This window comes from Notothenia rossii (genome assembly GCF_949606895.1).
Source record: "Notothenia rossii genome assembly, chromosome: 9".
In the NCBI taxonomy this organism is placed as follows: domain Eukaryota; kingdom Metazoa; phylum Chordata; class Actinopteri; order Perciformes; family Nototheniidae; genus Notothenia; species Notothenia rossii.
This window is the reverse complement of record NC_136907.1, coordinates 59,477,329-59,498,200: the sequence shown is the minus strand read 5'-3', so window position 1 is coordinate 59,498,200 and position 20,872 is coordinate 59,477,329. Positions and strand designations below refer to the sequence as shown.

The 20,872-nt window shown below is 40.7% G+C and overlaps 1 protein-coding gene across 4 annotated transcripts in view; it reads right to left on the bottom strand.

The window, feature by feature from the left end:
• Positions 1–3,181: 3,181 nt before the first annotated feature.
• Positions 3,182–20,872, bottom strand: part of dmbx1a (diencephalon/mesencephalon homeobox 1a) — a 39,319-nt gene continuing 21,628 nt past the window's right edge. The window contains exons 2-6 of one of the 4 annotated variants that reach the window (XM_079652627.1): positions 10,743–10,852; positions 6,722–6,893; positions 6,322–6,500; positions 5,365–5,758; positions 3,182–5,250 (exon numbers count right to left, since the gene is read on the bottom strand). In XM_079652627.1, the coding sequence (XP_079508753.1) occupies positions 4,811–5,250; positions 5,365–5,758; positions 6,322–6,500; positions 6,722–6,875 (1,167 nt within the window). In that variant the 5' untranslated portion in view covers positions 6,876–6,893; positions 10,743–10,852 and the 3' untranslated portion in view covers positions 3,182–4,810. Of the gene's footprint in view, positions 5,251–5,364; positions 5,759–6,321; positions 6,501–6,721; positions 6,914–10,742; positions 11,939–20,872 lie in introns of those variants that run through there. The other 3 variants (XM_079652628.1, XM_079652626.1, XM_079652629.1) reach the window with 3 other exon arrangements.

Sequence of the window (20,872 nt, the reverse complement as noted above, 5' to 3'; positions counted from 1 at the left end):
ACAAGCCATGAACTTGATATGTTATCTAAGCATCCTCCGAATGCCTCAGTCCTCCATGAAGTGGCTGAGAGTTTAGTGAGGCCCCCATTGGAAATTCAACCGTAGGTTTAGGCTGCAGCCAGATTAAGAAGAGAGAGAATGGGGGTTTTCTTCTCTCTAAGAAGATTAACCGGGGAGGGGTGAGATGGCAGTCAGTGTTTAAGAAAAAAAAGGACACGAAGAAATTGGAAGATGAAGTGGAACTAAAGGAGGGTGGCCCAGGACACACAGTTCAGCCACCTGTTGTCTTTCTCTATCTATTGCACTAGATTTTACACTTATGATAAAAGTCTTGAGTCTTAAAGGTAAAAAAGTCCAGGGATTTGAGTTGCAGTTTCCCCTCAAGCATCACGTATGAGTTCAATCTCTTTTCTTTGCATGTGTATGTGCAGCTGTGAGCCTGATTGTACTCTCCCTTAAGTTCCTGCTGGTGGTTTCCAGGAGGGCTTTGATGTGTATCTGGGCAATGCACTATTAGAGGGATTTCCCTGGGCCTGACAGCTCAGAGAATATGTGGCGAAATGGCAATGCCAGTGAGCTAAAAGAATGCTGGAAACAGGATTAGGATCATATTCTGGCAGACCCTGTCACCTCCTCAATGGGCCGAGGTTTCTAACGCTGGCACTTTTCATTCTCGCCATGCTTAAAACCTTTAAGAGAACCATGGAGAGGAGGGAGGGGGGAAAAAGCACTGATTGAATGGTACACTGTGATTTTTGTGTGGGGGGCTTGCTCCGGGGGGCTGTGTGTGTGTGTGTGTGTGTGTGTGTGTGTGTGTGTGTGTGTGTGTGTGTGTGTGTGTGTGTGTGTGTGTGTGTGTGTGTGTGTGTGTGTGTGTGTGTGTGTGTGTGTGTGTGTGTGTGTGTGTGTGTGTGTGTGTGTGTGTGTGTGTGTGTGTGTGTGTGTGTGTGTGTGTGTGAGAGAGAGAGTTAGTAGCAGGGGATACGGAAAACTGGTAGACCTATAGAAGCAGGTATTTTCTTGCTTAAAAATTACATACCAAAGGGAAGAAAAAAAAAAATGTTTGTTGCCTTTAATAAAAATACTATTTTTTAAAAAGAAGTTAGTTAATCTTGTCAGACAGTATAACTTAAAGGGGCGCCATTATGCACATTTTCAGATTCATATTAGTATTTTTGCCTCTACTTTGACATATTAACATGCTTCAATTTTCAAAAAGCTCTTTATTTTTCTGCTGCAGCACCTCTTTTCACCCTCTGTCTGAAACCAAAGCCCAGTCTGCTCTGATTGGTTAGCTGGTCGGCTCTGTTGTGATTGGTCAACCGCTTAGAGATGTCGCGCCTCTTAGACTATCACGTACAATGTGTTGGAGAGCTAGCCAATATAAGCGCGATTGTTACATATGGATGTCACTATGTCCAGGAAGTAAACAAAGGAGTCCAATGGAGGCGTTTCAGGCAAGCGGGGAGTGTGTGGGAAAGAAACTCCCTCTGGAGCAGACTTTGAGATTCTAGCCTCTCTGCAGACCATTAACATGCACACAAAGCTATAGAACACGCTTCAGAAAAGGAAAACCTCAAAAAAACACAATAGGGTCCCTTTAAAGGATTTTGTTTCATATCATCTTATAGCCATCATTTATTGGAAAAATCATTTTTCAGTCCTCACACACACAGACACACGAATACACACATGTCAACACTTGCTTAAAGGAAAGTGGATTGGGATATGTGGCAGCCTAGGTGGTTATGGAAGGCAAAGTGGTGAATATACAGCCTTGAGTGTTAAGAGATAGAAGCACCTGATCCAGCATCAAGGGCTCAACACACTTGACCCTGCAGCGGTACAATCTAGCAATCCCTGTTCGACCCTCAGGGCGTGTGTGTTTGGGGGATGGGTGTTTAAAAAAAGGGAACATTTGGAACAAGAGTATTGTGTTATGTTTTCCCCTCAAAAGCCCCATGGGAGGAAATCCTGCCGCGTACCTGGACAGACTCCTACCCCCGGATAACAAGGACATTCTCTTGTGCTGCATATACACACCACAGTCTTATCAGTCATACCATCAGCCATGCCCTTGGCGGAGGACACACAACTTGTGGTGTAATAAAACACAACAAGGGTTAGGGTGAGGTGTTACACCCACATTAACGCTGCTAATCTGCTGAGATCATTATCCGATTGTTGGATCGTGGTGATTCATAACGTGAGGAGAAATGCAGCAGCAAAGGTGCACATTTGTTATTTACACACATACTGAGGGGGAAATAGGTGTTAGAGGCCAATTCACTTAACAGCAGAGCAATGTCATACAGCTTCGTTACGTTTACTGTGGGAAGAGCAAGGACACCCATTTGGAATTGAGATGCCTTATTGCTTCGCTTTGTGTGTGTGTGTGTGTGTGTGTGTGTGTGTGTGTGTGTGTGTGTGTGTGTGTGTGTGTGTGTGTGTGTGTGTGTGTGTGTGTGTGTGTGTGTGTGTGTGTGTGTGTGTGTGTGTGTGTGTGTGTGTGTGTGTGTGTGTGTGTGTGTGTGTGAGAGCAGGGGTGGGGTGGGGGTCTGTGCGTTTTGACAAACCATGCTGTTAAAGATATAATAGCAGCATAATCACCGCCCCAGGCCGTCATTCTTCAGGATAATGGCCTGCTTATTCATTGGGGATAGCTTATGTCTCTGTGCGCTTTTTCTTTTTTTTTCAGATTACGTTGTTCCTGTTCTGTCTCTTTTACTCCATACTCTTTGTCTCCATAATAATTCTCATGCATTTAATTTTTATTTAATTTTTGTATTGTTCTTAATTTAATCTAATGTCTTTTCATTATCTTGATTTCTTTTCTTTACCTTTTCCCTCTCACCATCACCTTTTTCCCATACTTTGTTTTGCCTGAAATATATAATATAACCTACATTATATTTAACTTGCTTACATCTGTTTTACTTTTGCCACATAAGGATTGTTTAAACAAACGTTGTTGCTTCAGAGTTGTTTAGGTGCGCTCGATCAATTCGTTTTGAAGCTTGTGCAGTTGAAAGGCAAATTAATACACTTGTACTTTTGTTTATTTAATAAATGTTTTGGTCATTTTAATTGTAGATTTGAATAGCAACCCACCTTTGTCAGTGTTCGGCCATTACTAGCCTTCTACTACTTAAATATGCAACACAGATTCATTGTAAAGGTCTTCAAGCAATGTTTTTATTTGCGATTATTTTACAACAACACTAATTCAAGTCTACATCTTCAGGGAGGGGCAAAGGAAACAACACTGCTGATGGTCTGCTCCATCTCTCTCCTCCACCATTATAAATCTATCTACCACTGGACCAAGTAGTTTGACAGAGACAGTGGGGGGGGACAGCATTAGAATAATAGCAACAACAGAACTCAAAGAGTCAAGACAGCAGTACACAAAGGACTCGGGTCAATTCACTGAAATCTGTTCACTTTTGTCTGGATTGCAGCATACATGAGGGGACAGTTTTGCAGCGATCCATATTAGTTAATTTGCTTCTTTCTAGCCAATTCAAGTGTAGAAAGAAATCACATTTAAAATATTAATGCAACCCAGGATCGTTACACAGACAACCAATAGAGGAGGGGTAAGAGGGGGCTGCCGGTGAGCGAATACAATCTTACAATCTGACAGCAAAAGGAACTTTATCTGAGTCCGTTATCAATTGTACAACATAATATGAACTTTACAATTACCTTACCAGTAAACATTAATAGATAGACTTTTTTTGTATTTTACATATTCAAATAATGTGCATTTTTTCGTGTGAAGACATTACACATTAACAGAAAACATCGGAGACATGTGTGATTCTCCTCAAGTGCTTACAGACGGTGTTGCTTTCAATGACAAGTGGCATGTTTTCCTCAATAATGCGAGAATAACTGCTGACTAAATATGGGACGGGACATTTATTCATTTGTCCATATTTGTTTTCCTTATCACTTTGTATTCAAAGTGATCAACTCATGTTTAAATGATGTCAATCATGTTGCCACAGAGCTTTTGAATATATAAAGGCAGTCTTAAATGGTATTCATGTTCATAATTGCATTTGCCCCAGCTCCCTGAGCCCAGGGCAAAATGTAATTAAAAGCTTTGAGAATTTACTCACTGAAATCATTTTCTCATTATCAAGCCAGCCTCTGTACAAAGTGGCATATTACTGGCCATTAAACTGGTAAATGAGTCTCTTTTAATTATGCTATTGAGGACAACACAGCTTGAAGTTTATTTTTATTTATGTGCTGTTATGTAGTACATGCTATGTACATAACCACGCTGCTTAATTGAAATGTCAATGGTCCTGTGAAAGAAAGGCTCTCCCTGCTGCATGAGCGATACCTTTTTCCTCCTGGCCAACGAGCCCAATTCCTTCAAAAGTGCCTCATTTATTCACATTGTTCTTGTAAACATTATTTGCATTGTCCTTTTTAAACCGAGTGCATCCATCATCAGCTGTGTACATCGATTTCAGTGATTCTTATTTAGATTTTTTTCAGATGTTAAGAAGGTCCAGCATTACAGTAGGTGTCTGATGGAAACATCATCATGTGAGTCATGAATAAGTTCACTGTCCTCTGAGTTGGGACATTCATTTCATCCATCGCATCAATATTCAATATCTTGTGTCCTAGACCTTCAGACGATTTGGAAGCTAAGAGGAGTCAAACCAGCTGTTGATGTTGGGAGCTTTGTAGGTCCTGTGCATGTTGTCCTGTGCACAGTCTCACGTACACACAGTGGGATGGGGTGATGTGTGTGTATGTTGAGTTTGCCCTCCATACAATCTGGTCATCAGTTAGACATTGTGTCCAGTCCCAGCGAGGCGGCGTGCTGTTTGGCTCTCAAACGCAGGTTCTCGATGCTGGTGGTCTTGCTGTTGTGGCTGGCCAGGCTGCCCGCAGCCGGCGCCTGCATCAGGGGGCTGCCCCACACCTGCTGGGCGTGATGGGACAGGGACTGGTAGTAAGACTGGCAGGGCAGAGAGCCCAGCGGGGCGGGGGGCATGTTAACATTCATCCCCAGGTAGGGGAGTGAAGATGGGGCGGAGAGGTCGAAGGCAGGGTAGTGCACCATGTTGTTGGTGGCGGCCATGTGCTGACGGAACTGCTCCTGCAGACGGAACAGGCTGAGGGGGGAGGAAGAGTAAGAGTGGCTCTGAGGGAGGGGGCCAGCGCTGGACATGGCGCCGCTGGAGGAGGAGGGCGTCACGGACGGAGAGACGAAAGGAGAGTCTGGAAAAAGACAAGAGGAGATTTTAATTATTCATTCAGCTGATGAATACAGTCTTGCCAAGAGTAGCATATTCAGCTTCCTGTCAGAGTAAAAATCAGGTGTCAGGTTCTTACCTGGTTTAGGGCTGAGTCTTTTGCAACCTGGAGATCTGTCCTCAGGAGTCGCTGCTCTCTCACACTTCATCTCCTCTCTCTGAGATTTAACCTCGTCCTCCTTATCTGTGGCATTGTCCTCTGTCGCAGACTCGCTGCCAGAGTGTTCTGCTGATGTGACATTCAGTTCGATGTCCAGGGGTTCGGGACAGACCCCAGCAACCTCTGTCTCCAGAGAAGAGGAGGAGGAGGAGGGAGGAGGGAGTTGGGTGTCAGGAAGGACAGTTGTGGAGGGAGCTGCATCCTCCTTCTCGCTTCCTCCTTCTCCTGAGGCTTCCTTCTGCTTCTGAAGCTGCTCTTTCTGCAGGCTGCGCTGCTTCTTACGGAACTTGGCTCTGCGGTTTTTGAACCAAACCTGGTGGCAGAGGGGGGAAGAGGGCGAGTTAGAGGGAGAACAAGCTGAGGAGATGTCCAACTATGGACACAAACACAAACTGTAGTACCAGTCTGTATCAAATGATTGAGTGGTATATACAAAGCTCAGAAAATGTCAGCAACATAAAGTTCAAGATAAATGATCATAATCAAAATTACATCAGTTTTAACATTATTAATAGTTTAATTTACATTTACTTTAGTACTTTTTCGTATTCAGATGACAACCTATCTCTGTGCCCATTCAATGAAAAAAAATATGATTCAGTACTCTCTAAAATTATTTTCATTTTCCTGTTTTGGTAATAATGGACGGTTATAAATAAAATACATATACATATATATTGTGAATGTTCTCACTACTTCTTTAATTGCAAATAAAGTTGCCATTCAAAGATAATGCACACACAGTTGATAATGTACAAACACAACAAAACACTTTAGAGGTGCACATAATATACAACACCTGCATTAAAAATTACATAATTGATCAGATGGATAAATAATTCGAAGACAACATATAGCATTAAAAGCCCGTCTAACCTGCACGCGGGCCTCGGGCAGGTTGGTGCACATGGCCAGTCGCTCTCTCATCACCACATCCGGGTAGTGTGTCTTCTGGAAGGTCTTTTCCAGTGCCTCGAGCTGCTGTGCGGTGAAGGCCGTGCGGCTGCGGCGCTGTTTGCGGTGCTGAGAGCCGTAGCGAGCCTCCAGGATGATGTCTTGAAATGCGCAGCCGTTGGAAAGGAAAAACACACGGAAAGTTTATTTTAATGTTCGTCAAATAATTAAACAGCTCACTTGTATTTGCATTACTGTCAGCCGGTCTGATTATAATATGTCACAATTACATTTGTTCAACTAGCCTGAATAATTTGTCTGCAGAAAGGGCAACAATATGCATCCAAAATATGAGTTTGTGTGTGAGCCTGCACTCAATTACCAGCTAGTCTCTCTGCCAGTGTGAGTGCGTGTACGGATGGCCGGTAGTCGGGCGCATGCTGTGCCTGCTGCGCGGCCTGCTGATGCAGGTTGTACATGGCGCTCAGCGAGTTCATGGCGTGCAGAGAGTAGCCGTTCACCCCGTAGTGCTGCATGCTGGGAGGTCGCTATACCTGCGGACCGGAAGAGAGTGCTGTGAATTAAAGAGGAAGGAATGGAGTTCATTTAAGGACATTATGAAAGTAAAGGCGCGTGGATGCTGATGGGTGCAGTGCACTGAGCTAAAACTCACCGTTATGACCATGTGTTGTATAAGCTATAAGTAGATTTACTGAAGTACCTACTTTACTTAAGTACAATTTTGGGCTGATTTGTATAGGCTATACTTCTGCTTCACAACAATTTAGAGGTTAACCGTTTACTTTGACTTCACTACATTTATTTAATATCTTTGGTTACTTTGCAATTGTTTGTAATTATGTGAAATATAAACAACACCTAAATAAGATTGTAGTTACACTTGGAGTAAATTCAAAAGCTACCCTATAAGTAATTTAAATTAGCTGCACCTTTACCAGCTTTGATAACACATTGATGCAACAATATTGAATCAAAAATATATGATATATTATTTTTGAAATGGGCCAATCTGCATAATACTTTTACTTTTGGTAGCCTACTTTATGTATATTCTGAATACTTTTGCACTTTTTCTTAAATAACATTTTGCATTTTGAATGCAGGACTTTCAGAATATTCCTACGGTCTACTTTTACTTCAATATCTGAGTAGGCCTTATTCGACCTGGTAATGACAGAAAATAAGTCAAACGAGCTTTTTATTAGTATCCTTTACATGAGGTCCTCGCGCTTAAGGGCCAATATATTTTGATGTGCGCAGTCAGACTAAAGTGTTATCCATTAACATCCAATTATCGCTGTGTTCAATCCATTAATTATACAAAAGACTTTTAATTGGGGTAATTATCACTCATTCCCATAATGAACCGTGACGAATGCCTTATTCATGAATTTATTCACGTCGTTTATGATCCCGGAGCAACCAAATCCCAAGTGAAAAAACGTTGCTTGACAGATCAAGGCGTTGATGAAATGTATAGGAAAAGGAAATAAGATTTGTTCCGGATGTCGGTGTCCAAAACCTGCGACCAGACAGCAGGATTATTTTTGAATAGATGGTTACAGAAATGTTATTCTCAATAAGTGTTGTTTAAATGTGTGTATTACTTGTATTAATTTCCAGAAACGTTTACATTTATTTAAGTTTAGTTTGTGTTATTTTTAAAATAAAAATGTAAAATGTCTTTAAGGTCTCGCAATGAAGCAATTTCCAAAACTCTATTTGCTGTCCTCCACGACTGAGATGTTCATAGATGTATAGCCTTCAGGACACGATTAGATATATATTAGTAAGGAGGAGGGAATACTTGAGAGGCCCAAACAGTTATTATAACTGTTACTGTCCGCAGGGAAAATATATCAATCTTTCTCCATATGACAGACTATCCAGAATAATTGCTCTTAAAGTTCTGGACAGATAGGCCTACTTTTCAGGTTATCATTTAGCTAATTTCGTTTTTATTTGATCTCTCTAATTCACAACGGTTTTTTCAAAATTGTGATGTAAATTTCAACAAAGTAAAGAAAAATCAGAAAGTGTTGTTAAAATTATAAAGAGTAATATTTGACATTGCAGAACCTTTTAAATTGACCAATGCTCTGAACACACTTTCTTCTGGATATTAGTTTTGATTTAAAACTAAATTGTTGTTCATTTTAATTGACCTTATTTCTGGTTGACGTCTTTTGAATATCTATAGTTTTTGTAACAATCAAATGTCAGTTTTAAGGATTTGATTTCAGTATGAATTGTATTATTATTATTATTATTATTATTATTATTGATTTTATATGGCCAAATAAGCTATTATAAAAATGTGTTGTAAGTCAGAAAAGACTAGGTGGTCGTTTTTATAACAGGCACTTTTTCCTATCCGCTTTTGAGTGTGTTTGCGTGTGTCTGTGCATGTGCGTGTCTGTGCGTGTGCGTGTCTGCGTGCGTGCGTGTGTGTGTGTGATGCCCGCAGTGCCCATTCCCAGCCTATTAAGTGGCTGCGGCGGCTGATGAATGTGATCAGAGGGCGGTGGGGAATAGTTTAATTCGCCGGGACAGAAGGTGCTTCGCTAAACATTTACTTTACTCCCCCAAGTATTTTAGTTGAATGGGCCCCCCCTCCCCCCCTCCCCCCCCCCCCCCCCCCCTTCCCCTCTCTGGCGGCCTCTTATCCCATCGCCCCGGGGCAACGTTTTGGCTGAGATGTATGGCCTCTCCGCGGGTAAAAATATGCATGTTGATCCCCATTTGGCTCCCCGTCTAATGGAAGTGCAAATAGGTTTCGACTGCGAGGCCCTCCATTTATCATCAACGCTGACACGGACGGACGTACAGTGGGACTGAGGTGGGTAGCTCAGGGTGGGAGCTCCCGAGAATGAATGCGCGTTCACGCGTGTGTGTGTGTGTGTGTGTGTGTGTGTGTGTGTGTGTGTGTGTGTGTGTGTGTGTGTGTGTGTGTGTGTGTGTGTGTGTGTGTGTGTGTGTGTGTGTGTGTGTGTGTGTGTGTGTGTGTGTGTGTGTGTGTGTGTGTGTGTGTGTGTGTAGTATAATAGGCCAACGATTTTTGCTCAATTCTACTTTTTTCATTTCCTGTTTTCTCTGAAAACAAATGTGTTTTTAAACGATTACGCATACAAAAAAACAGTTCAATTAACATAAATGCATCGTAAATCTATTAACATTTATCAATATGTTCATTTGTTTACACCTGCAACCAATCACACAAGTTTGAGGGAATACACATCAGCTATTGATTTGACTTTTTTTTTATAGCAAAATTCAGTTATCTGCAAATCAAAATAACTGCTTCTCAAATGCATGTTTTCAGACTCTTTCCCCCCTCATTTTGCAGTGGAAGTAAACTTTGCTCGCTTTAAGCCTGCCACTAGCTATACCCACCTTTTATATTTACCCCATGTCTGGTTAGCCTGTATCCTCTCCCCATATCAAATTCATCACAATAGCATTGCTCATCACTGGGAGCCAGTGCTGTTATTGTCATTCATAAGCCTCTCTCTGCTCCAGGCACTGGGCCCTCCTGGCAGCCCTGCTCAATGCTTCGATTATCAGACCGTCATTATGTAAATTGGAATGTACAGTGCAACTCTCTGATCCGACTAAATTAGGAAAAATGTTATTTGCTACACAGCCCTGAGGGGCAGGGGTCGACCAGACAGTCTGCTCTTGCTGTGTTACAGTGTAAACTGTCAGAGGGCGAGGGACGTGTTTAATTTGTACTGAGCTGTTATAATGAAGGATATTCGTTGTCCATGAGCCAGAGTGATATTTAAAGGTAATTCAATGTCTGATTTTTTTTTAATGGTAAATAATGTCACATTATGGTTATTTTTGTGAGAATGCATAAAATACATAACCGTAAAACCTTAAGAAAACAATATAGAAATAACCTTTACATTTGTATAACTTTAGAGAAACAGGAGTAGGCTACCTCTTATTTTGGACAGCTGATTTAGCTGTCTGGAAAAAAAACATACACTTGTTAAGTGTTAGACTTTTATTTAGTTTTTGTATTATTTGTAATGAGGCCGTTTTGAATTGTTATTCTCAGGCCAGGTTGCATTGTGGGTTACACACTGAAACGTAGCCCTATACCAGATTTATTCAATAGGTCTATTTATATTGCTCTTCTTTCCAAACACTTAAAACATGATCTTATTTTGATACAGGCACAATCACAACACGTGTGTCTTTCCTTTCACTTTACAAACACAATATTTTGATCCAGAGGGATTGACAATTTAAAGTCTAATAAAAAATGCAAACCAGTTCAACATGAAACATTAAAGCATTAATGAATAACGTTTTGTTTTTTACATGCAACATGAGAAAAATGTGTGACTAAATAAAGAGATGAAGAAAGTGTTTACCTCTTGTGGAGACCGTTGTATTCTCCGTCAGTTCCCTCAGTAGAGTCCGAGCGGCGCTGTCAGGTTTCTCTTCCGCTGCCGTTTGTTTTGAATGTCCACTGCTGTCTGTCCTTTTGTCCGACAGTAAGAGAAGGAGTTTGGGCAAAGTAAAAATCATCCAGAGTCTGTTTCTTCACTTCAAGTCCGTCCGCTGGTGCTCCACCTGCTCATGTGAGAAGCTGCCATCTGCTGGTCCGCGAGAGCCCGGTGGAGGGACTTTAAGGAGAGCCTCGCGGGGGTCATGCTCGCTTTCTATTGGCTCTCAGGACTGTCAGTCAAGTCATTAAGGCAGCTGATCGTCCAGCGGCAGACTGTCGCACTGACTTCTGGAGTTATTTTTCAAATATGATCAATTTAAGTACATTATGTCCGCTAAATTCCACCGTGTCCGTCTACACCTTTTTTTTTTATTATTGATAACATTTGAAGCTATTATCCTCTATCTCATTTGGCAAAACATGTTTAAATATTGATTTGTAATCGACATAAATAGGATGAACTTGATATATTTCTAAATCTGTATTTATCTATTAAATATTTATTGTAATAGTTGCAATCATTTTAACGAGAATAAAGAAAAAGTTCCTGTTTAGCAGTTTATCTGAAATATAAATTAAACTTTAAGATATTTATTTTTAATAAAAAACACTTTAATCTAATTTCATGAGTTTCAATGATTTTATTTTATTTTTTCAAATCTCCTATCCTCAAACGGACACTTGGATCATGAATCCAATTGCTTCTCCTTGGTTTTTGTGAGGAAAAGAAACCAGCCTTTATTTTGTTTGCTTTTCGGCTTTTTCCTGCATGCCACTGGAGGAGAGAGACTTTAGAGAGATGGCTAATAGATGCCAGGGTGCTGCCTTTAGACTCTCTCCCGGCCTGGAAGGATTTGGGATGGGATAGGGAAGACAAGACGCCATCTCAGCCTCCAAAAACCCCTGTCTTAAAATGACTGCGGGTAAGAGGATTAGGGCAATAATGCCCTTCTCTTTTTGAAGGGTTTTTAGAGAAGATTTCTTCTCCCGGAGCAAAACCGTTTAGGTAGGGAATTAAGGGCAGCGCAAAGTAGCCTTTTAATGTAAAGCTTGCATATTTTGTTGGGAGATTCTTTGGGAAAGTGCTTGGCCTATAACGCAGTTTTATCTCTGACCATGTTTCTCACTCTGAACACGTTTGAACAGTAGACAAAATATTTCATCGAATAGAGCATATTTATTTCAATGCGTTTTGAGGCACATTAAAACACAATTCAACACTCAAATACACTGTTTACAGTCAGTGTTTTGGGACATTTATCATAACGTTTAAAGTTATGAGAGAAAGAGATGAGGCAATCGAGGTGAATTGTGGGTCTTTATTCTTAAAATAAGTATGTTGTTTTTTTTACATCTAAAAAGTATCGTTGGACTATTTTGAAGTATAGCTAAAAACTGTCATATATATTAGCTTACAATAACATAATTGATTTGAATGTTGAACTAAAAAACGAAAGAACTAAATGAATATAGGCTACACAAATTATTCACTTTTGCGGTAGGCCTACAATAAATTGTTACACGATTATTATAATAGCCTTTTTTAACGTGAGAACAATATATATTCAATGCGTTTATTTGCTTAAAAATTGATTAAGACTATTTGAGTCAAATGTAATTTGATTGTTATCATTATTATTGCTTTTATTAGTATTATTATTATTGTTATTATTATTAACTGTGTAATTGATGTCTTCGAAATGTCATCGCCGTGGTGCGTCTTTGCTTCTAAATCTGTTTTGTTTTTTTAAACCACCCAAAACTTTTTGTGCCTCAAAGTCTTTTCCCTTTTGCCTGGAAAAACTCGTGTGCCTCTGTGGTTTCTGTCGCCTTGGTAGGCTCCTATCACTCGGTTTCTCTCCAAGGTCTGAGAAAGAAAGAGGATTAACTTGTGAACCAATGGAAATAAGAACTTAAACGGGAGGTAAATCTGGCCACTGTCTCTTTGTGAGGACCGTCTCTAAAGCAATTAAAGCGAGAAAGAGTTTCTTCTCAGCGCCTCTCCACCTAAAGCTCCTTAGAGAGACTAGAGCTGTCCAGCGCATCTGAAGGGCTTAAACGCCAAAAAAACAGCTCCCCTTACCCCTGTACCCATGCACTGCTGAATACAAGGTGGGTAAACAATGACCTCTAGTTAACGAATAACCAAAAATAAAAATATAATTCTTTTTTTAATATAGCAAAGGAATTGTGGTTGATTTGGAATGTTCCCATAACCTCTTGTAGATAAAACATCTGGTCTAATATAGATTTCTGTTGTTTCCTCATTGATTTCCTGCCAGGTTTAACCCTTTTTGAAAGCAGTTTTATTCCTTTTATCAAATGCATATCTAGAGTCTACTTTCTCCTCTTGTCTCAGCCTGTATTTGATAGAGGTATTTGACCAAAACCATCTCTAATGCCGGTGAATTCTGCTCTCTAATAGCTAATTAATACTCTTAATGATGTTTCTGCAACTTCATGAATACATTAGGGCTGCAATCCAGCAAGCCTCAGCCTCCCCGGCACCATTCAAGGGTATTTCAGCATCTGTTCATCCCAGGGCAATTAATCATTTTGATGTGTAGTTTAAAATCGACTTCTTGCGGGAGACCTTTTTTTTTTGACAAGAATAACAAAGCAATTTGCCAGGAGCCACCTCTTAGACAGTTATTAGCAGCACTTCCATAGCAGGACCTGCCTTTCTATTTATTTGAAAAAATGTGTTGGATAAATGCATTTAAAAAGACAGCGACAGTTTTTGCGGTTTATTTTCAGCACCACGCCTCTGAATCCTCCTGAAATCCCTTTTATTGGTGACAAGATCTCAGGATCTGCTCTGCAAATCCCTCCTCTAAAAGTTTCAACCTGTCAGTTTCCTCTAAAAGCTGAATAATTCCCCTTTTTTTCTCTCTCCATCCATCCCCTTCTCTCTTTCTTCTTGCCCTCTTTTCTCCCTTGTCTCAGCTCTTCTGTCTCATTTCTTTTCCTTGCCTTCTCTCCTCTCTCTCTGTCGCTCTCTGGCCCGGATCCCTCTGCACAAGGGGCCCCATTGTGTAGTCCTAATCCAGAGGCAACACAGCTTTAGGGACATGCAGGGATAAAAGGCCCATTAAGCCCACAACTTTATGGGGGCAAATCTCTCCCTAATCCTTCGCTTTATCTAAACAAAAGCCCCTCTGCCTTAATCCACCTATGTGTTGAAAAAGAAGAGAAGAAAAAACTGGAGAGAGTGTCAGAGAATGAGGGAGAAAAGGAGAGGAGAGAACAAGAGGGAGAACGAAATCTCACACACTGTAGGATTGAACGAGGAGAGATCATAGAGGGAGGGTCTAAAGTTTCCTGGAAGACCTAAGTAATAGTGACAAGCTTTCACCTGCATGGAGGAACTCTCACATGTGTTAACTACAACTGCTGCTGCACGACTGGAGTGCATCGTGATCCCCTGAAGGACAAAATTCATATTTTGACCATAAACCCACAAACACATCACAAACGCATGGACACCGTTGAGGAAATTATGAAAAGCGTGGTATTAAAGTTGACCAATAGGGCTCTGGTGTTCAAAATTAATTTAGAGTATGAGGTTTATTCTCAAAAGAGCTTTACCCGTTGAAGCAGGAAGTGGTTGGATGAAGGTGACAGCAAGGTCACATAAGGATAGAGTACAGCTATGCAAGAAATTAAACTTGACATGATTATAAATATATAATTTAACAGACGTATAGATTCAAATCTGGCAAACATGTTTCCAACTTGATTGCAATTGAAAAGATAGGTCTGTACTTCTATGAGCATTAGAAATCTTAAATAATTGTTGACGAGTCTTTTTTTTGTTAAAACCCTGTGAAACAACTTGGGAATATTTGCAGTTTTTTCAAATGTGTGGTTGGATTTTTAGTTGTGAGACAGCCTGTTGTTGATATTGATAACTTATTTTTGTGATTAGTTTTCTTCATTATGGATATCAAGCTGAAAACTGCATATCTATGAAACTGAGCTCACAGATGTTCATTTAGGTTCTGACTTGTTTTGTCCATTCACCATTGATTGTTCTTAAATATGAGTTTTTTTCCATATTCCACACTAAGTTATCAGCTACTAATATCATTTGAATAAGGTCCAAACAATGTCGGTAAGACAAAGAGTCAAGACATTTTCCTTTCTTGGCATTTCAGCTCGTGAGGCTTTTACTGTGTCTCCTGGGACTGATGGGATATGATATTTTTTAATACAAAAAACAATGTGTTAAAATCTTACTTACCAGTAAAATATTGTGTACATGTTTTTTTTTAACAGTAGAACAAGTCCAGCACCAAAGAAAGTTTGATGTGTGTGTCGCAGTCAAAGGATTGTCCAACTGAATATTCCAGATACAGTTTAACTCGGGTGTGGCCTCTTTCACCCTCTGGTAATATTGACACAAGGTGTGGCCTCCTTTGCCCCGATTCCAATTAAAGAAATGGGTTCACGAGGCCAAATCTTAACAGTGATGACAAAGCTAAAGCTCCTCTGTGGAGCCAGAATCCCTTCTCTTCCTCTAAAACATCTGTCTTTACCACAGACAATCCCACAGTATCTGCTCCAGCACACAGACTATCAGAGCCTAATCTGGAGTGGGGTTTAGCAGACTGAGAGCTCAAGTCTGATGGTTTAAGTCGGAGCTCAGAGGGATAGGTGAAGATACCGGCTGATACCTGCTGCATTAGGGGTAAATACTCACACTAAAACTTAGCTGAATGTGATGAGTGAGTCGAATATCTTGAGTTGGATTTTGGTGATGATTTTCCTTCTTAAATACCCGTTTGAACTGTGGTTTATTGGCTCCTTTCAGAATAAAATGCGCACCAATCTGTAAAAACTTCAAAAGCATCACACTTCTTTTACTTTCAGCATGGCGCTCATCCTGTTTCCTTCATTAACACTCTCAATTACCGTCTCCTCTCCGGCTCCGCTCCCTCCTAATAGAGCTAACACAGAGTTAATGAAGCGAATAGTTGGGACAATTTAGTCATTAGAGACAATTAAGTCAATCCATTGCAATCCAACTCAGACCAGGAGAAAAGGAGAGTAGTCTGGGAGAAATCCAACAACCAGCCACCCAAACCAAGCACAGATTCCTCTGCCGAGTCAGCCAGTGTCGAGAGAGCTTTCCACCGGATTGAAGGAATGTTCCCTCTGGTGGTATCACTCGTAATACTTGAACCATTATAGGGCTGATCAGCAGTTGGCTGAAGGCTGTTTCCTCCATGCAGGGATTACACCTGGCCTCAGGAGGGGGAACATGTTTCCCAAAGAGGCAGGCAGACACAAGGCAGCCTGGATGCATTCCACCACAATAAAGTATAAATCCGCCTCTTCACAGCGTATTACAGGAATGAACATAAAGGATTGTGTCATTGTTGCCCTATAATCTGGCTTTAAACTCCTTGTTTTACAAATGGTCCTCTTTAAAAAGCTTCTTTCTTTTTGTGTGGGTCTTTTTCCCCCCTCTCTCTTCATCCTGTATTAACCTGCAGTTTCCTCATCAGCAGTGTTTATATTATTTTTCCCATGCATTGCAGATTTTAGGTTATAACTATCTATATTTGTAGAGTTCCTGTATGAAATGTTAAATGACACACAAGGGGAGTGGATCAACTCTCCTTTGAAAGATCATGTGAATAAGCATATTTCTTATTTGCTTGTCGCTCAAATGGACCATATACAGTACTGTACGTATTATAATATTCCAAATGCCTTTCCTTGTGTCCTTGCCCTCAAAAATTGAGGGTAATATCCTATCCTGATTTGGAAGTTGAGATGGAGGCACTTTTTTCTGTTCGCTGAACAGGCAGCATGCATGAAATAACTCCTGATAGAAATGATTGTCATCTTCTCTTCTGTCTCCACCTCTTCTCTCTTTATGAACCTAAACATTTGAAGGCTAAGACAATCAAACAATTTACCCCAATAATCATTTAAAACTGTGTACAAAACAATTCAACTTGCGGTTTTACTATCAAGATAATTCTTTGTTATATTATTTTCAATTATTTATGCTTTATGTATGAGTTTAATACTATTCATAAGGGCAACTTTGGGGTTGCCAAGTGATACAAAAGTGTAAATGTTTTCCATTTACCCTTTTGCTTGTTAGTAATGCAGTTGTGAGTCTTTATAATGCAATCCTGTGCAATCCTTGAACTACAAAAGTGAATTAGAAAATTACATTTTACTTTAATAAATGTATAACTTGTGAGAGATGAGGATGATTACCAGCTGAATTAATTAATTAATGGTTTTGTAATGATATACACAGACATTGTAAATTATCCATTGGTTTGTTTCATGCTAGAGGTGTGGCTCTCTGTCAGTCCGGTTGGTTCCCATGACGATGCACGCCCAAGACTCTGATGCTACTGAACAAACCCCCAACATTTCCCAAGGCGCCATCATCATTTTTTTTATCAATATCCCATTAGCTTTGGTTGCCTGCTAACATAAAAGGTACCTGCTCAAGATGTTAGCATTTTGTAGCATTTGTGAATGTGCTGATGCTTGCGTTTGATTCAAAGCATTGGCATAGAGTGGTTATCTAACAGTTGGTAGACAGGTAACATGAGAAAGAGACTTGTAGCCAGCAGTAATGTGATGTGTGTTTTAGAACACTATGCTATCTTCTTTTAGACAGCCAGCCCTACTGATTCTCCATGAAACAGGTCTCTCTGCTCGCTTTGGCTATTAGGCAGTGATCGAGTTACTTTGAGAGGCATTTAAACAAAAGAAGCTCTTCATCAGTTTCTTATTACAATGTGTTAGCTGCGGTGCTGATTGAGACTTCTGATAGATCAGAGGAACAAGCAACTGTGACAGACTGAAATGATTCATGGAATATCAATAATCTGGCTCTAAAGCCAAGCCTCTTTCCCTTGAATAGAAATAGAGAAATAAAGTTTGAGGACTTTGCTCTTTAGACTGAACATAATAATGGTACAAACTAGATTTTAGTCAAAAAGTAATCAACAGTTACATATCAATGATGAAACACTCAACATGGGCATGATTTGTTCTTCCCTTTGACACACACACACACACACACACACACACACACACACACACACACACACACACACACACACACACACACACACACACACACACACACACACACACACACACACACACACACACACACACACACACACTGATTGGGGTGAGGCCAGGCAGCAGGTCTGGTTCCAGCCCACTGTCCTCTGAGGATTTTTTCCCCATGCTGCTCCTTGTTTGAGTCTCAAAGACCCTCCTCTTCCTCCTCCTCCTCCTCCTCTCTCTATCACCCCTGAAAGGAGCCTTGCTGGGCCCAACTGTCTGTGTAACGAGCTGGGCAGGGCGGTCACAGTGGGGTATGCAATTGTGTGTGTGTCAGTGTGTTTACATCTGTGTATATGTGTTTGTAGTGATCACTTAGTGGGGTTTTTGGTCTCCACATGAAAATGTACTTTAGGCCGTATTTGCTGTCACCCCTTTTTCTCACCTCTCACACACAAACACACACATGTTGTTGTCACCTCTCAGTGATCCTCCAGCACTCTTCCACAGCAGGGAGGAGGCGGAGCAGCTGGCTAATGGACATGTTTGTTTACCTATTTGTTCTTGACATGATCAATTGATCAGCAGGCTAATTCACTGCCACCATGGGCTCATTACATTTCCATTTAAATTGCAAATGGATTTCTTCAAGGCTTCATCTTCGTTTCTGCATTGTTACTGTGCGAGTGTGTATGTATGTACAGTATAGGTGATTGTCTGTGGACACATCCGAAGCTTTAACACTGCATAACGCAACAAAACGTCCTCGACCACATAAGTGTGTTTGTGAGAATGAGACAATAGGGAAAACCTTTTTCATTTTACATACAGTTGTACATCACGGTTAATTACCTTCGTCATGAAGTAGGCATCAGTCATTCCATGTCTGTCATCAACTCACAAACACACACACTTGCACACACACTCCCCTAGGAGATGTGTGAGCTAACTCCTGGGAAGTAAAAGCCTGTGATTATGTGTTGCTGGGAAGATTACAGTAAACGATTACTGATGTAAAATGTAAACAGTGGGGAATGAACAGCTAAATTGAGTAGCAGCAGGAGATCGACATTATCGCAGATGAGCTTCTGGTAAAGCCTTTTGGGCTGCGGAGCTGCGTTTTTACCACATTTAAGCAGAAAGTCTGGATGTTTGAACACTTTTAAATTAAAAGTGAAATATTTACTTATTTTAATTGGGGAATTTCCTTTTCTTTTTAGTATTTGAAATGAATAGATTGAGATTTGAGATCTTATAGTAGTTTTAATCTTCTCATACATACTGTACATGATTAGCTCAAACAGCAGCTCTCCACCCTTTTTGTCTCCCTCTCCTTTGTTGAAACAAATACATGTTGATTCGCAGTTAATTGTCCCTTACAGTCAAGATGGCTGCACATTTGGATATTTATTCAACTGACATCATACCTAACTTTAGGGGATCTTAACATATGGGGTATTGAATTAATCTGCAGATGCTCCGGTTCGAACAAGTATTTTCAATGTTTTTTATCCACTTCAAAAGCCGAATTGTGACTTGATTTTAGCCGATTGCAAAACAAAAATGTGCTTGTTAAGCAGTGATTGATCATACACAGCCAGTTAAGAGGAGAGAGGAATCAGCAGTCAGTTTAGGTGTTATGCAGTCGGTTAAATTATATATTTTTTAACTCCGACTCAAACAACTCAGGACCTCGTTTACAGAAAAGATGTGAGGCTAATGGGTCAATCTTTACAATATCAGCTGCAAATAGACAGACAAAAACATGCACACACGCGGTGAAGATGATAAATGGATTACAATGAATGTGGAACTAGTACTATAAGTATGAGAAGTAAGCCAAGCGCTACTGAAATTGTTAACTTTCATTATTCTTAAACACCTATTTGTTCTGAGCCCAGATATATATAAGATTGCAAATTGACACATAGACAAACGGACAGATGGAAGGATACATGAATGGCAGGGTCTTTACTACGGTATCTCAGGGGATTCATTTGTTTCATTGGCTTGTTTGGCCATAATGGGCTTTATATGATGACTCCTCACCCCTGTCAGATTCCACAATGATCCACACGCACGCACGCACGCACGCACGCACGCACGCACGCACGCACGCACACACACACACACACACACACACACACACACACACACACAGAGCTCCGATCAATGGTCATACATTTGATCCCTGACAAGTCTGACACTTGCACCCATGAGGCCTTTGGTCACTCTGTTTCTCTTGACCACTCCTTATGCAACACACACACACACACACACACACACACACACACACACACACACACACACACACACACACACACACACACACACACACACATACACACACACACACACACACACACACACACACACACACACACACACACACACACACACACACACTCACAAGCACTTTTTTTCGCTTTCTCTCACTTCCTTCCTTCCCCTGACACACTTGTCAAGGACCTCGTTGACCCCTGACCCCGCCCCACTTGGCACCGTTATTGATTTTTTTCCTCCGACCCTCTCAATCTGGGATGAAGAAGGGGGAGAACGGGAGAATTAGTCACCATAGTCAGGTATAACGGAGGGGACGCTGAGGATGAAGCGATCAATGCGCGCTGATGGCTGAGCTTACAGCAGCAGAAACAACAGTCAGCCATGAAGAAAATCAAAGGGCTTGGGGCGAGCTGTGGGAGAAACACTGATGGGGGGAGATGTGGGGAAACTGGAGGGAGGCGTTTGTTGTCTTTTAACAGAGTATTATTAGAGTATTATTATTATTACTCACCAACGACGTATTACTGAAGTTTGAACACAGCATACAAAATGCTTTTTACCTTTATAAAGACATAGCTACAGCTTCTGTCAAACATAAACTACTGTATGAGTCGGGTGAGAAGAACAGGCCAAAGTTGAGAATGATTCATTTGATATTCTACAAAGTTTAACTTTTCTAAACTACTGGTGTGTTTTATAAAGAATATATTGTTTCCTTCC